The sequence below is a fragment of the Coregonus lavaretus genome, assembly GCF_964263955.1.
Source record: "Coregonus lavaretus genome assembly, chromosome: 12".
NCBI lineage: Eukaryota > Metazoa > Chordata > Actinopteri > Salmoniformes > Salmonidae > Coregonus > Coregonus lavaretus.
Window position 1 is genome coordinate 46,627,278 of NC_139999.1, and position 14,521 is coordinate 46,641,798.

At 41.5% G+C, this 14,521-nt stretch overlaps 1 protein-coding gene across 1 annotated transcript in view; it reads left to right on the forward strand.

The window, feature by feature from the left end:
• Positions 1 to 10,462, forward strand: part of cacna2d2b (calcium channel, voltage-dependent, alpha 2/delta subunit 2b) — a gene marked incomplete at its 5' end in the record, with an annotated part of 104,793 nt that extends 94,331 nt beyond the window's left edge. The window contains 10 exons of the mRNA XM_084173246.1: positions 1,470 to 1,561; positions 1,682 to 1,729; positions 2,047 to 2,118; positions 2,472 to 2,624; positions 3,363 to 3,415; positions 7,202 to 7,257; positions 7,610 to 7,733; positions 7,818 to 7,927; positions 8,251 to 8,333; positions 10,239 to 10,462. Coding sequence (XP_084029372.1) covers positions 1,470 to 1,561; positions 1,682 to 1,729; positions 2,047 to 2,118; positions 2,472 to 2,624; positions 3,363 to 3,415; positions 7,202 to 7,257; positions 7,610 to 7,733; positions 7,818 to 7,927; positions 8,251 to 8,333; positions 10,239 to 10,334 — 887 coding nt within the window. The 3' untranslated portion in view covers positions 10,335 to 10,462. The remainder of the gene's footprint in view (positions 1 to 1,469; positions 1,562 to 1,681; positions 1,730 to 2,046; positions 2,119 to 2,471; positions 2,625 to 3,362; positions 3,416 to 7,201; positions 7,258 to 7,609; positions 7,734 to 7,817; positions 7,928 to 8,250; positions 8,334 to 10,238) is intronic.
• Between the last annotated feature and the right edge of the window lie 4,059 nt (positions 10,463 to 14,521).

Consider the following 14,521-nt stretch of genomic DNA (forward strand, 5'->3'; position numbering starts at 1 on the left):
TTAGCGTTTTTTTTTGTAATCCATTACATGTAACAGATTACTTGTAATCCCCAACCCTGTGTGTAACGCTGTCTTCACTTCACAGACATGTTTTTTTTTCATCTGTGAATTAGGGCATATCAGGACGTTTCTACATAGCATGGATTCCCCCAAGAGCGCACATGCACAGTTGTTACCCATCTCTGCTGCTGTGGCAGTTGGCTACATAAAATAATGATATTAACCTCTACGGGATCGGTGTTCTGTATATGGGACGGTTGAGCTAACGTGCGCTAATGTGATTAGCATGACTGTTGTAAGTAACAGCAAACTTTCCAGGACATAGACATGTCTTATATGGGCAGAAAGCTTAAATTCTTATTAATCTAACTGCACTGTCCAATTTGAGAAAATACCATGCTATTGTTTGAGGAGAGTGCACAACAACAAAAAATGTATCACGGCAACTGGTTTGATACATTCACCTCTGAAGGTAAATAATGTACTTACATTCAGTAATCTTGCTCTGATTTCTCATCCTAAGGGTCCCAGAGATAAAATGTAGCATAGTTTTTGTTTGATCAAATCCATTTTCATATTCAAATGTAGGAACTGGGTTCTACAGTTTGAACCCCTGCTGTCTCTGGCTCCACACCCACCCCGCCCGGCCATCTAGATGTATGAAAGTTAGTGTATAAGCTAATGATCCATCATGTATGACATTCCTGGGAGTGTGTAAACGTACATTTTGTATTACCATATCATTTTTGTATGTTCTCGATAGTTATGTACTTGAAAATGTATCAATTGACCAATTCGGCACATTTGGGCATACTAAATTGTGCCTAAACTGCAATATTATATTGTGGCCTTTCTCTTGCATTTCAAAGATGATGGAACAAAACCAAAAAATAGAAAACACATGTTTTTTTGTTTGTATTATCTTTTACCAGATCTAATGTGTTATATTCTCCTACATTAATTTCACATTTCCCCAAACTTCAAAGTTTTTCCTTTCAAATAGTATCAAGAATATGCAAATCCTTGCTTCAGGTCCTGATCTACAGGCAGTTAGATTTGGGTATGTCATTTTAGGCGAAAATTGAAAAAAAGGGTCCGATCCTTAAGAGGTTAAATCATCACACATGTTTTAGGTGGAAAAGTACACATTTCCTGACTCAAAACCAATAGTACTTTTGACAAAATAACTAATTTGGCTGTGCGCTTTCAATAAAACAATGAATTTGTCCACACTTTGCGGATTTCTAAATCATGAATTCACTGGCAACGGAGCAGAGCGAGGCCTGCATCCAGCAACGTCACGAGTCACGTGACCCGTTTTTGCAGCTGTTTCAGTACAATACTACAATGTTTCTGGATTTTGGGTAAACTTCTCCTTTAATGGGCTATCTCTCAGTCTTCTGTTAAACTGTACCTCTATCTTTCATGGTCTGGTCTCATGGTCTTGTTTTAACTCTCCTGCTGACCAGTGGTGGGGGTGAAGCTGGACCTGGAAGCCTGGGTAGACAAGTTCAAGATCTTGGCCAGCAACGTGTCTGACAGTCGTCAGGGCTCGCAAAAGGTACTGTATGAAAGGCTGGGTAAAAATGATCAGTCCTCTGTGTGACTGCTGTGAAGTGACTTGAACAGATCCAGTCTAACGTTATTATGTTATGATGACTCTCTGACTTCCTTTGTACAGTGTGGGCCATCCAGAAGTTGTGAGATGGACTGCGAAGTCAACACTGACGTAAGAATTCCTCTCCTTTCACATAGCCCTACATTGTACAAACTGCTGTCACAGTACCCAACCAGACACAACCCACGCACACATACACACACACAACAGGCTGGGAGCAGCACAGGGTCAGCCTCAGAGCAGACCCCCTGGAGCAGTTTGACTAGTTCATGTCAACCAAGTGTCTGGGGAGTAATGGCGTGATTTGTTTGTGTGTGTGTCCAGTGCTGGTCTGTGTGACAGAAAGAATAGGAGAGAAAGAGAGTGTGAGAGTCTGTATGTGCCTATCAGTAGTGATATAATAATACAATACAATTCCCTGTCTCTAGGACTTACTCTGCTATCTGATTGACGATGGTGGCTTCCTGGTGATGTCCAACCAGAGGGATCACTGGAAAAAGGTATGGAAGGCCAACGTCAGTAGGTACCAACCAGGTCATCTTACACAATCTCTAAATGGTAAAATAGCATAATAAAGTTGATTATCGAAGATATTGATTGATTCTTTGGTACCTGTATGTTAAAATTATAACATTCAGTCTGTATTATTTGACTCCATTAGTTTTAATAGGTGCAGACCAGTCACAAAGCCTTACCCTTGTTTTTTTGCTATAGCCCAGTGTGCAAATAATACAGACTGATTGTTCTCAAATATATTGTATGATAGATCTGTGTATTAAAGAGATGGAGATGTAGGTCTGACAAAGATCTTGTCTACGTGCCTGTCAGTTATTCCAGTATCTTGCTGTTCCAGGTGGGCCTTTTCTTTGGTGATGTGGACCCCTATCTGATGCACGCGCTGTATAACAACTCCATCTACGCCCGCCGACAGTCCTTCCAGTACCAGTCAGCATGTGAGCCAGTCAGCAGCAGTCACACAGGAGCAGCACCCAGGGGCATCTTTGTGGTGAGAGTTCCAGGACCAGGGCAGCCTTACCTTACCTACCCTATTTCATCTCCAGGGCCCGTATTCATGAAGTGTTTCAGAATAGGGGGTGCTGATCTAGCATCAGTTTTGCATTTTACAGGGGGTTCTGATCCTAGATCGGCACTCCTACTCTGAGAAGCTTTACGGATGGATACAGGCCCTGAAAAAACTACTAACTATTCCACCTAGCCTATCAAAGGTGCAGCTACCACAACATTGTTTATACCCTCAGATCTACACAAGTCCCTTAGTGGTACACTCTTAGAAAAAAGGGTTCCAAAAGGGTTCTTCGGCTGTCCCCATAGAATAACTATTTTTGGTTCCAGGTAAAACTACTTTTTGGTTCCAGGTAGAACCGTTTTGGGTTCCATTTAGATACCTCTATGGAAAGGGTTCTACATGGAACCCAAAACGTTTCTACTTGGAACCAAAAGGGTTCTACCTGGAACCAACAAGGGTTCTTCAAAGGGTTATCCTATGGGGACAGCTGAAGAACCCTTTAAGGTTCTAGATAGCACCTTTTTTTCTAAGAGTGTAGGGGTGCTAAAGGTTGTTTCTGGAAGGGGCTATCAACTTCAACTTCATAAGGCTCTGGTCAAAAGTAGTGCACTATAGGGAATGGCATTTGGGACTTATTCTATATCTTTCAATGAGTAATGGCTTCTCCTTGTGTTCTCTCTTCTTCTCCTCCCCTTGGTCCCAATGTGTTGTGTCTAGCCCTCCATCGCAGACATGCTCAGTCTGGCCTGGTGGACCTCAGCGGCAGCATGGTGAGGCCATCTCTATTTTAGCACAGATCACATGACCTAAAGAACAAGATGTATGAAACTTAACCATTTAAAGAGGTGATCTGGGATTAGTACATACATTTACATCATTTAGCAGACGCTCTTATCCAGAGCATACATTTTAGGACTTAATGATACAGCCATAGATTCTTGGAGAATATAACTAGTTAAACTGTCTTACTCCATCACAACCCAAAATATAATCTTGTTTTACAATATAATTAATAAACAAATACTGTATAACTTCAAAATATGAATATAATTTTGATCTCATGGATGGTCAGTCCTTGCATCCATAGCTCCGTCTATGAATTTGAGAGTAGTTACATTTCTCCAACTCCATCCCTCAGCTGTTTACCAAAACATTGTTGTTGTTTGAACTGCAGATTGCCCCTTTAAGCATGTCTAGTCTCTGCTGTTAACCCCCTAAGGTCGATGTCCGCGCCCCTGCGGAAATCTAATTTGTATAATGAAAAAATCTCCATAAAAATCTGTCAGTTTAAGCTAGAGATATGTTGTTGTTTTCTTTGCATTGGATGCGTCTCAATCCATCACATCCGCCTATGTCGCACTTCCGCATCTGCGGTGAAAGGTGACAGAGCTAGAGCTGTGTTTTTCAGACCATGAGACATCCTGAAAATCGGTCTTCTCACAAAATCATCCGTAGTCTACAAACTATTAAGACCCCTCTATGGAAAGACTCTCATGATGGTGTTCTTTGTTTTGCTCACCTACTCCCACAAGTGTCTTGGGACTCGTCTAAAGTCAGTACAGCCGATCTGCCAACTTCTGTCTGTAGCGTCCGAACAGTTTGGGCTACACACTAATATGACCCCTCTGTAGAAAGGTGAGACTCGCAAACGCGTACATGTCGGTTGTTTTGCTCTAGGATGCCCATAGACCTCACAAGACTTGTCTAAAGGTCCCCCGGTACCAGTTGAAAAAATGAATGGAAGTATACAGTGCCTTCGGAAAGTATTCAGACTTTTTCCACATTCTGTCTTATTCTAAAATTGATTAAATATAGACACCTGTCTATATGAGGTCCCACAGTTGACAGTGCATGTCAGAGCAAAAACCAATCCATGAGGTCGAAGGAATTGTCCTTAGAGCTCCGAGAAAGGATTGTGTCGATGCACAGATCTGAGGAAGGGTACCAAAACATTTCTGCAGCATTGAAGGTCCCCAAGAACACAGTGGCCTCCATAATTCTTGTATACAGTGCCTTCGGAAAGTATTCAGACCCCTTGACTTTTTCCACTTTTCTAAACGTTTTTAACGTTGATTAAATTGTTTTTTTCCCTCATCAATCTACACACAATACCCCATAATGACAAAGCAAAAACTGGTTTTTAGAAATGTTTGCAAAATTATTAAAAATAAAAAACTGAAATTATACAGTTACATAAGTATTCAGACCCTTTACTCAGTACTTTGTTGAAGCACCGTTGGCAGCGATTACAGCCTTGAGTCTTCTTGGGTATGACGCTACAAGCTCGCACACCTGTATTTGGGGAGTTTCTCCCATTCTTCTCTGCAGATCCTCTCAAGCGCTGTCAGGTTGGATGGGGAGCGTTGCTGCACAGCTATTTTCAGGTCTCTCCAGAGATGTTCATTCGTGTTCAAGTCCGAGCTCTGGCTGTGCCACTCAAGGACATTCAGAGACTTGTCCCGAAGCCACAAGCTGTGTGCCAAAAACGAGTCACATGCAGTCTGTTTAGTTCCAAAAATAAAGGTTACAGTGCCTTGCAAAAGTATTCATCCCCCTTGGCATTTTTCCTATTTTGTTGCATTACAACCTGTAACTTAAATTGATTTTTATTTGGATTTCATGTAATGGATATACACAAAATAGTCCAAATTGGTGAAGTGAAATGAATAAAATAACTTATTCTACAAAATAAATAACGGAAAAGTGGTGCATGCATATGTATTCACCCCCTTTGCTATAAAGCCCCTAAATAAGATCTGGTGTAACCAATTACCTCCAGAAGTCACATAATTAGTTAAATAAAGTCCACCTGTGTGCACTCTAAGTGTCACATGATCTGTCACATGATCTCAGTATATATACACCTGTTCTGAAAGGCCCCAGAGTCTGCAACACCACTAGCAAGGGGCACCACCAAGCAAGCGGCACCATGAAGACCAAGGAGCTCTCCAAACAGGTCAGGGACAAAGTTGTGGAGAAGTACAGATCAGGGTTGGGTTATAAAAAAATATCAGAAACTTTGAACATCCCACGGAGCACCATTAAATCCATTGTTAAAAATGGAAAGAATATGGCACCACAACAAACCTGCCAAAAGAGGGCCGCCCACCAAAACTCACGGACCAGGCAAGGAGGGCATTAATCAGAGAGGCAACAAAGAGACCAAAGATAACCCTGAAGGAGCTGCAAAGCTTCACAGCGGAGATTGGAGTATCTGTCTATAGGACCACTTTAATCCGTACACTCCACAGAGCTGGGCTTTACGGAAGAGTGGCCAGATTAAAAAAGCCATTGCTTAAAGAAAAAAATAAGCAAACACGTTTGGTGTTCGCCAAAAGGCATGTGGGAGACTCCCCAAACATATGGAAGAAGGTACTCTGGTCAGATGAGACTAAAATTGAGCTTTTTGGCCATCAAGGAAAATGCTATGTCTGGCGCAAACCGAACACCTCTCATCACCCCGAGAACACCATCCCCACAGATAAGCATGGTGGTGGCAGCATCATGCTATGGGGATGTTTTTCATCGGCAGGGACTGGGAAACTGGTCAGAATTGAAGGAATGATGGATGGTGCTAAATACAGGGAAATTCTTGAGGGAAACCTGTTTCAGTCTTCCAGAGATTTGAGACTGGGACAGAGGTTCACCTTCCAGCAGGACAATGACCCTAAGCATACTGCTAAAGCAACACTCGAGTGGTTTAAGGGGAAACATTTAAATGTCTTGGAATGGCCTAGTCAAAGCCCAGAACTCAATCAAATTGAGAATCTGTGGTATGACTTAAAGATTGCTGTACACCAGCTTGACCCATCCAACTTGAAGGAGCTGGAGCAGTTTTGCCTTGAAGAATGGGCAAAAATCCCAGTGGCTAGATGTGCCAAGCTATAGAGACATACCCCAAGAGACTTGCAGCTGTAATTGCTGCAAAAGGTGGCTCTACAAAGTATTGACTCTGGGGGGGGTGAATAGCTATGCATGCTCAAGTTCTGTTTTTTTGTCTTATTTCTTGTTTGTTTCACAAAAAAAATTATTTTGCATCTTCAAAATGGTAGGCATGTTGTGTAAATGAAATGATACAAACCCCCCAAAAATCAATTTTAATTCCAGGTTGTAAGGCAAGAAAATAGGAAAAATGCCAAGGGGGGTGAATACTTTCGCAAGCCACTGTACATACATGTAAACATTTTCCTGATCTTTCTTATATCTCTCAGATATAGGACAGACACTTCAGAACAAACTTCCTTTAGATTCCTTTGGGGGGGATCTGTTATTCAATGTGTGTGTATGGGCTAATAGTAGTAAGGCCCCCCAGAAAAACTCATCAAATACTTTATTTATATATTTTTGGGATACTTCAAGGGGTCTTAAAATTCTAAATTAAATAGCAAAATGATCCTTGGTAGTAGAACCCCCCCTCCCCGGTTTAGACAGGGTTTAGACTCTTATGGGTTAATGAGGTATGACGTCAGGTTTAGGTCAGAGAGATGTCCTGTCTATTACTGTGATATTACTCTATGACTCAGCATCCCTCTCACTGTTTGTTTCATCTATATCAGGTCTGTAGTCCAGCAGCTGCTCTATGGACTGGCCTACAACAGTTGGCTCTATACAGGTTGGTGCACATTTCTTATTCTTGTGCTGCATGTGTGCCTTTCTCCAAGCTGATATGTTAGGGGAATATGTTTCCATAGGCAATGGGAAAGTAGTTGGTGTACACGGGACAGCACATTGCCAGGGCTGTCTTGCTGGAAATGTTTTTACATAAAACATGAACACTCTCAGTACATGTCACATGTATGAAGCTGAATCCCCACTGTAGACTTGAGGTTCAATCCCCGCGTCCACCTTTCCCTCTGTTTCTCCCACGTGCCTGTATCGCCCTCTTATTTCATAACTGTCAAATAAAGTGTCAAGATACCCTAACAAAAAACATTTCTGGGTGTTTCATTCCTCCTTTGTTGCAGGTGATGTTCTGGCAGATGGGTTTGACCAGAGGGAGAGCAGCTGTGTGACCATCCAAAGCCAGTTCTACTTCACCAACACCACCAACTCATACAATGTGCTGCAGGACTGCGGGAACTGCTCCAGGTGTGTGTGTGTGTGCACATGCATGTGTTTGTGCGTGCGCGTGTATGTGTGTACAAATATGTGACCTCTTTTCCTCTGTTGTAGGTTATTCCATGCTAAACGGATAGAGAACACCAACCTGTTGTTTGTGGTGGCTGAGACACTTCCCTGTAGCTCCTGTGAGATCGAGAGACTGACCCAGGTCAAAACGGAGTGTATCCTTCATTTGGTCACCTAGGCTACGGCAAGCCTTTAGGGACATAAGACAGGCAGGGGGTCCACTACAACCTCACCAGGACTGCAACGTCTACTAATCTTCACAAAGGCTGTCCACAAACGGGGGCATGATCTCCTGCATGTTACAAAAACCTAATGCGTTGACTTATTAGCTAATACAGCTAGCTGTAGCCTACATTTTGTAAATAAGTGAATCACTGGGTGTTATGGGTGTTATCGTATCCATATAGAAGACTCTATATAGGCCCAAAGTGTCACTGCATTTCCTTGTTGACCCTCTGACCTTAACCCAGGCCAACAGTCCAGGAGGAGGATCCCTGTGAGGTGTTGAACTCTGCACGCTACCGGAGAGGCCCGACCGAATGCTGGGACTACAACATCTGGGTAAGGAGTTCTCTAGTACCACAGACATGGGGTGTGTCCTACATGGCACCCTTTTCCTTATATACAGTAGTGCACTACTTTTGACCAGAGTCCTATGGGCCCTGGTCAACAGTAGTACCCTATAAAAGGTAATAGGGTGCCATTTGGGACACAACCATGGTCTCTTGTGCATCACTTCCTATTGTTATTATTTGCATATATAGTATATACAGTGAGGGAAAAAAGTATTTGATCCCCTGCTGATTTTGTACGTTTGCCCACTGACAAAGACATGATCAGTCTATAATTTTAATGGTAGGTTTATTTGAACAGTGAGAGACAGAATAACAACAAAAAAATCCAGATGTCAAAAATGATATAAATTTATTTGCATTTTAATGAGGGAAATAAGTATTTGACCCCTCTGCAAAACATGACTTAATACTTGGTGGCAAAACCCTTGTTGGCAATCACAGAGGTCAGACGTTTCATGTAGTTGGCCACCAGGTTTGCACACATCTCAGGAGGGATTTTGTCCCACTCCTCTTGGCAGGTTTCGAGGCTGACGTTTGGCAACTCTAACCTTCAGCTCCCTCCACAGATTTTCTATGGGATTAAGGTCTGGAGACTGGCTAGGCCACTCCAGAACCTTAATGTGCTTCTTCTTGAGCCACTCCTTTGTTGCCTTGGCCGTGTGTTTGGGGTCATTGTCATGCTGGAATACCCATCCACGACCCATTTGCAATGCCCTGGCTGAGGGAAGGAGGTTCTCACCCAAGATTTGACGGTACATGGCCCCGTCCATCGTCCCTTTGATGCGGTGAAGTTGTCCTGTCCCCTTAGCAGAAAAACACCCCCAAAGCATAATGTTTCCACCTCCATGTTTGACGGTGGGGATGGTGTTCTTGGGGTCATAGGCAGCATTCCTCCTCCTCCAAACACGGCGAGTTGAGTTGATGCCAAAGACCTCGATTTTGGTCTCATCTGACCACAACACTTTCACCCAGTTCTCCTCTGAATCATTCAGATGTTCATTGGCAAACTTCAGACGGGCCTGTATATGTGCTTTCTTGAGCAGGGGGACCTTGCGGGCGCTGCAGGATTTCAGTCCTTCACGGCGTAGTGTGTTACCAATTGTTTTCTTGGTGACTATGGTCCCAGCTGCATTGAGATCATTGACAAGATCCTCCCATGTAGTTCTGGGCTGATTCCTCACCGTTCTCATGATCATTGCAACTCCACGAGGTGAGATCTTGCATGGAGCCCCAGGCCGAGGGAGATTGACAGTTCTTTTGTGTTTCTTCCATTTGCGAATAATCGCACCAACTGTTGTCACCTTCTCACCAAGCTGCTTGGCGATGGTCTTGTAGCCCATTCCAGCCTTGTGTAGGTCTACAATCTTGTCCCTGACATCCTTGGAGAGCTCTTTGGTCTTGGCCATGGTGGAGAGTTTGGAATCTGATTGATTGATTACTTCTGTGGACAGGTGTCTTTTATAAAGGTAACAAACTGAGATTAGGAGCACTCCCTTTAAGAGTATGCTCCTAATCTCTGCTCGTTACCTGTATAAAAGACACCTGGGAGCCAGAGAGGGGGTCAAAAACTTATTTCCCTCATTAAAAAGCAAATCAATTTATAACATTTTTGACACCTGGGAGCCAGAGAGGGGGGTCAAAAACTTATTTCCCTCATTAAAAAGCAAATCAATTTATAACATTTTTGACATGCGTTTCTCTGGATTATTTTGTTGTTATTCTGTCTCTCACTGCTCAAATAAACCTACCATTAAAATTATAGACTGATCATTTCTTTGTCAGTGGGCAAACGTACAAAATCAGCTTGGGATCAAATACTTTTTTCCCTCACTGTAGGTAGTTGTTCTCTAGTCCTCTCAGTCTGCGTCTTCTCTTTGTTTCTCTCTTCTAGGAGAACACATCGGAGTGTGGGAGAGGCCATTCCATACAATCTTCAATGGGAATCCTTCTCTCTATCCAGCTGATCCTGACTCTTCTCTCTCTCTGACACCTGGACTAGACCCTTGCCACAGTCATCATTCACTATCTCCTGCCATCCATTCTCTTACTCTTTCTTTTGTTCTTCAACATTTCTTTATCCACTTCTGGGTCGGTGTTTGACCTCTGCAAAAACTGTTTATTTTGTTTCATAATTCCAACTTCCTCTTTCCTCTCCCTTTCTCTAGTGTCATTTCCCTTCATCTCTCTCTCTCTACATTGCCATTGCATGTCTCATATGACAAGCCATTTGAAAAGAAGAGAATTTCTCTTATTTTGATGACAGTAAACTGCCCCAAGTGTGAGATATGGAACTTTTTTTTTTTTTTATCATCCATATCCTTTAAAAAAATCACTCCAAAGGGTTGTTTTGAAAAATATTTTATTGACTTAGATATTAGTTACCGCCAATGCTCAATATGTTCTAAAAGTGCTTCCAAAAGCCAAATAAGAAGGGATTGAGAGATAAAAATAAATAAAAATAAAAATATTGTTGTAACAAAAGTATAGTGGACCGTTGCTATCAACTGATACAGTACATTTCGTTTTTGTGAATTTTACATGAACATATAGTAAATATAAAAGAAAATACAAATATGTAATTAGATATATATGAACAAAAATACATCTATGGAATGAGATATATATATATATATATATATATATATATATATATATATATATATATATATTATATATATATATACAGTACCAGTCTAAAGTTTGGACACATCTACTCATTCAAGGGCTTTTCTTTATTTTTACTATTTTCTACACTGTAGAATAATAGTGAAGACTTCAAAACTATGAAATAACACATATGGAATCATGTAGTAACCAAAAAAAGTGTTAAACAAATCAAATCAAAATATATTTTAGATTTTAGATTCTTCAAAGTAGCCACCCTTTGCCATGATGACAGCTTTGCACATTCTTGGCATTCTCTCAACCAGCTTCACCTGCAATGCTTTTCTAACAGTCTTGAAGGAGTTCCCACATATGCTGAGCACTTGTTGGCTGCTTTACCTTCACTCTGCGGTCAAACTCATCCCAAACCATCTCAATTGGGTTGAGGTCGGGTGATTGTGGAGGCCAGGTCATCTGATGCAGCACTCCATCACTCTCCTTCTTGGTCAAATAGCCCTTATATAGCCTGGAGGTGTGTTGGGTCATTGTCCTGTTGAAAAACAAATGATAGTCCCACTAAGCGCAAATCAGATGGGATGAAGTATCGCTGCAGAATGCTGTAGTAGCCATGCTGGTTAAGTGTGCCTTGAATTCTAAATAAATCACAGACAGTGTCACCAGCAAAGCACCATCACACCTCCTCCTCCATGCTTCACAGTGGGAACCACACATGCGGAGATCATCCGTTCACCTACTCTGCATCTCACAAAGACACAGCGGTTGGAACCCAAAATCTCAAATTTTGACTCATCAGACCAAAGAACAGATTTCCACCCGGTCTAATGTCAATTGCTCGTGTTTCTTGGCCCAAGCAAGTCTCTTCTTCTTATTGGTGTCCTTTAGTAGTGGTTTCTTTGCAGCAATTCGACCATGAAGGCCTGATTCACGCAGTCTCCTCTGAACAGTTGATGTTGAGATGTGTCTGTTACTTGAACTCTGTGAAGCATTTATTTGGGCTGCAATCTGAGGTGCAGTTAACTCTAATGAACTTATCCTCTGCAGCAGAGGTAGCTCTGGGTCTTCCATTCCTGTGGCGGTCCTCATGAGAGCCAATTTCATCATAGCGCTTGATGGTTTCTGCGACTGCGCTTGAAGAAACGTTCAAAGTTCTTGAAATGTTCCGGATTAACTGACCTTCATGTCTTAAAGTAATGATGGACTGTTGTTTCTCTTTGCTTATTTGAGCTGTTCTTGCCATAATATGGACTTGGTCTTTTAACAAATAGGGTTATCTTCTGTTTACCAACCCTACCTTGTCATAACACAACTGATTGGCTCAAACGCATTAAGAAGGAAAGAAATTCCACAAATTAACTTTTAACAAGGCACACCTGTTAATTGAAATGCATTCCAGGTGACTACCTCATGAAGCTGGTTGAGAGAATGCCAAGAGTGTTCAAAGCTGTCATCAAGGCAAAGTGTGGCTACTTTGAAGAATCTCAAATATAACATATAACACATTAAGACTTTTTTGCTTACTACATGATTCCATATGTGTTATTTCATAGTTTTGATGTCTTCACTATTATTCAACAATGTAGAAAATAGTAAAAATAAAGAAAAACCCTTGAATGAGTAGGTGTGTCCAAACCTTTGACTGGTACTGCATATATATAAATCTATGGAAATATATACTATATATATATATATATATATATATATCTCTCATTCCATAGATATATTTTTGTTCATATATATATTATATAAAAACAAAAATACATGTATGGAATTAGATGTATGAACAAACATGCATAGCCTATATGTCAAATGTTATACTCCATTTGGATGGTTGAAGATGACCTACTGAAGCTTCACCTTGCATCGTGTGCAATGATTTGTCCATGTGATCTGAAAAGCTCATGCTTTTGTGTATGCTAACTTCTGGAGAATGCAGCTTATGTATGGGCAGCTTTCAGTGTAAACATTTGATGATGCCATTCCCTGACACCCTTTGTTGATATTCCCTTCTAGTCCCTGGAAGCCTTTATGAAGAAACACATTTGGGTTATAGAAAAAGGAGTCATATTTTTGACACGCTTTTTTTGATGAAATATTTGTAAAATGTTTTTTCTTTCATGTCTGCCTGGTGTTCCACCCAGCAGTGCCTTGGTGCACTGCTATTGGATGAGCGGGACTTTAGAGCTCAGATCTGGACAGTGGACACTGCTGCTCCAGACCTGGAGAAAGGCACACTCGACTCTATGGACTTACTGACTGAAAGGACAGCCCTGGATGGATTTTGTGGGCCATGGGAAATGTTAAGGTGGCGTGGACTGTGTGAGATGAAGGGAGATACGTGTACATTTACATTTACGTCATTTAGCAGACGCTCTTATCCAGAGCGACTTACAAATAGTCTAGGATGACATCTCAGACGGCAAGGTATTAGGGATATAGCACAATTGAAACAGCGCAGAGTTGAAACAGCACAGTTGGGAGTGCAGTTACAGTACTTTCCCTTGTCATTTCCCCATGGACACAGAGGCACAGCTATCGTTCAGCCTGCTCCAGTCTGTTTGTGAAAAGGTGCAGTCACCTGTGTGACCAAGAGCGGAGCGTGGATGAAGGACAGCCTGGATAGCCTGCTTCCCCAGTGCTCAGTGTCATCTCCCTCTACACTGTAGTTCAGTGGTATACTGCAGGATCTCATGCTATTCTACACATTTTGCCATGAGGCTGAGACAATTTTGCATTTTTAAAGCTAATTTCCTGCTATTCTACACATTTTGCCATGAGGCTGAGAGAAAATGTTGCAGTTTTACAGCCAATTTTCTGTAATTCTAAAATAAAAATACATGGCATATGACATGTTCATATCGTATCTGGGGAGGGTGGGGGACTGAAGAACACTCAGTTTGGACCATGTTTTTTATTATTATTTATATATTATTCAAGACAGACAAGACTAGACAAAAATCTGTTTGTACAAAACATACAAATAATCGTCTCAACAAGAAGAACGTGTTTACAAAAGTAAATTAACAAACAAAAATTATATACAGCGAAGCTGCACACCTCAACCCAGTACCCATCCCAGACCATGGGCATTTTAAAGACGCAATAGCATTTTATCTGGGCTTTTCATGATTGATTTGGGGGAATTAAATATTGAAAACAACTCTAAGTCCACATTATAGGAGGACTAATGCTCTTTATACAGTATGCTATTAACTCTGAAGTCAGTGTTTTAGTTTGGTACTTTTAATTTATGATGTACTTATTGCATGATTTTATGGAAGATTTCCAGATTGATGTATAAACTAGTAATAAAAAGTATTTGACATTTCTTTACAGGTGAGCGTGAGTAGCCTAAGCACTCTCCCACTCCGTGGGGATTTCCCAATGGGTGCCACCTTACACGTAGCGCTGGTCCAGTGCGTCGTTCAGCTTTGAGAGCGCAGCCAAACGACGTCCTGGACCAGAGCTACCTTACACTATGAGTGTTGTGAGAATCTGATTGGCATGTGGGGGTTATGGTCGATGACCTCTGATTGACCTTTGATTATGCTT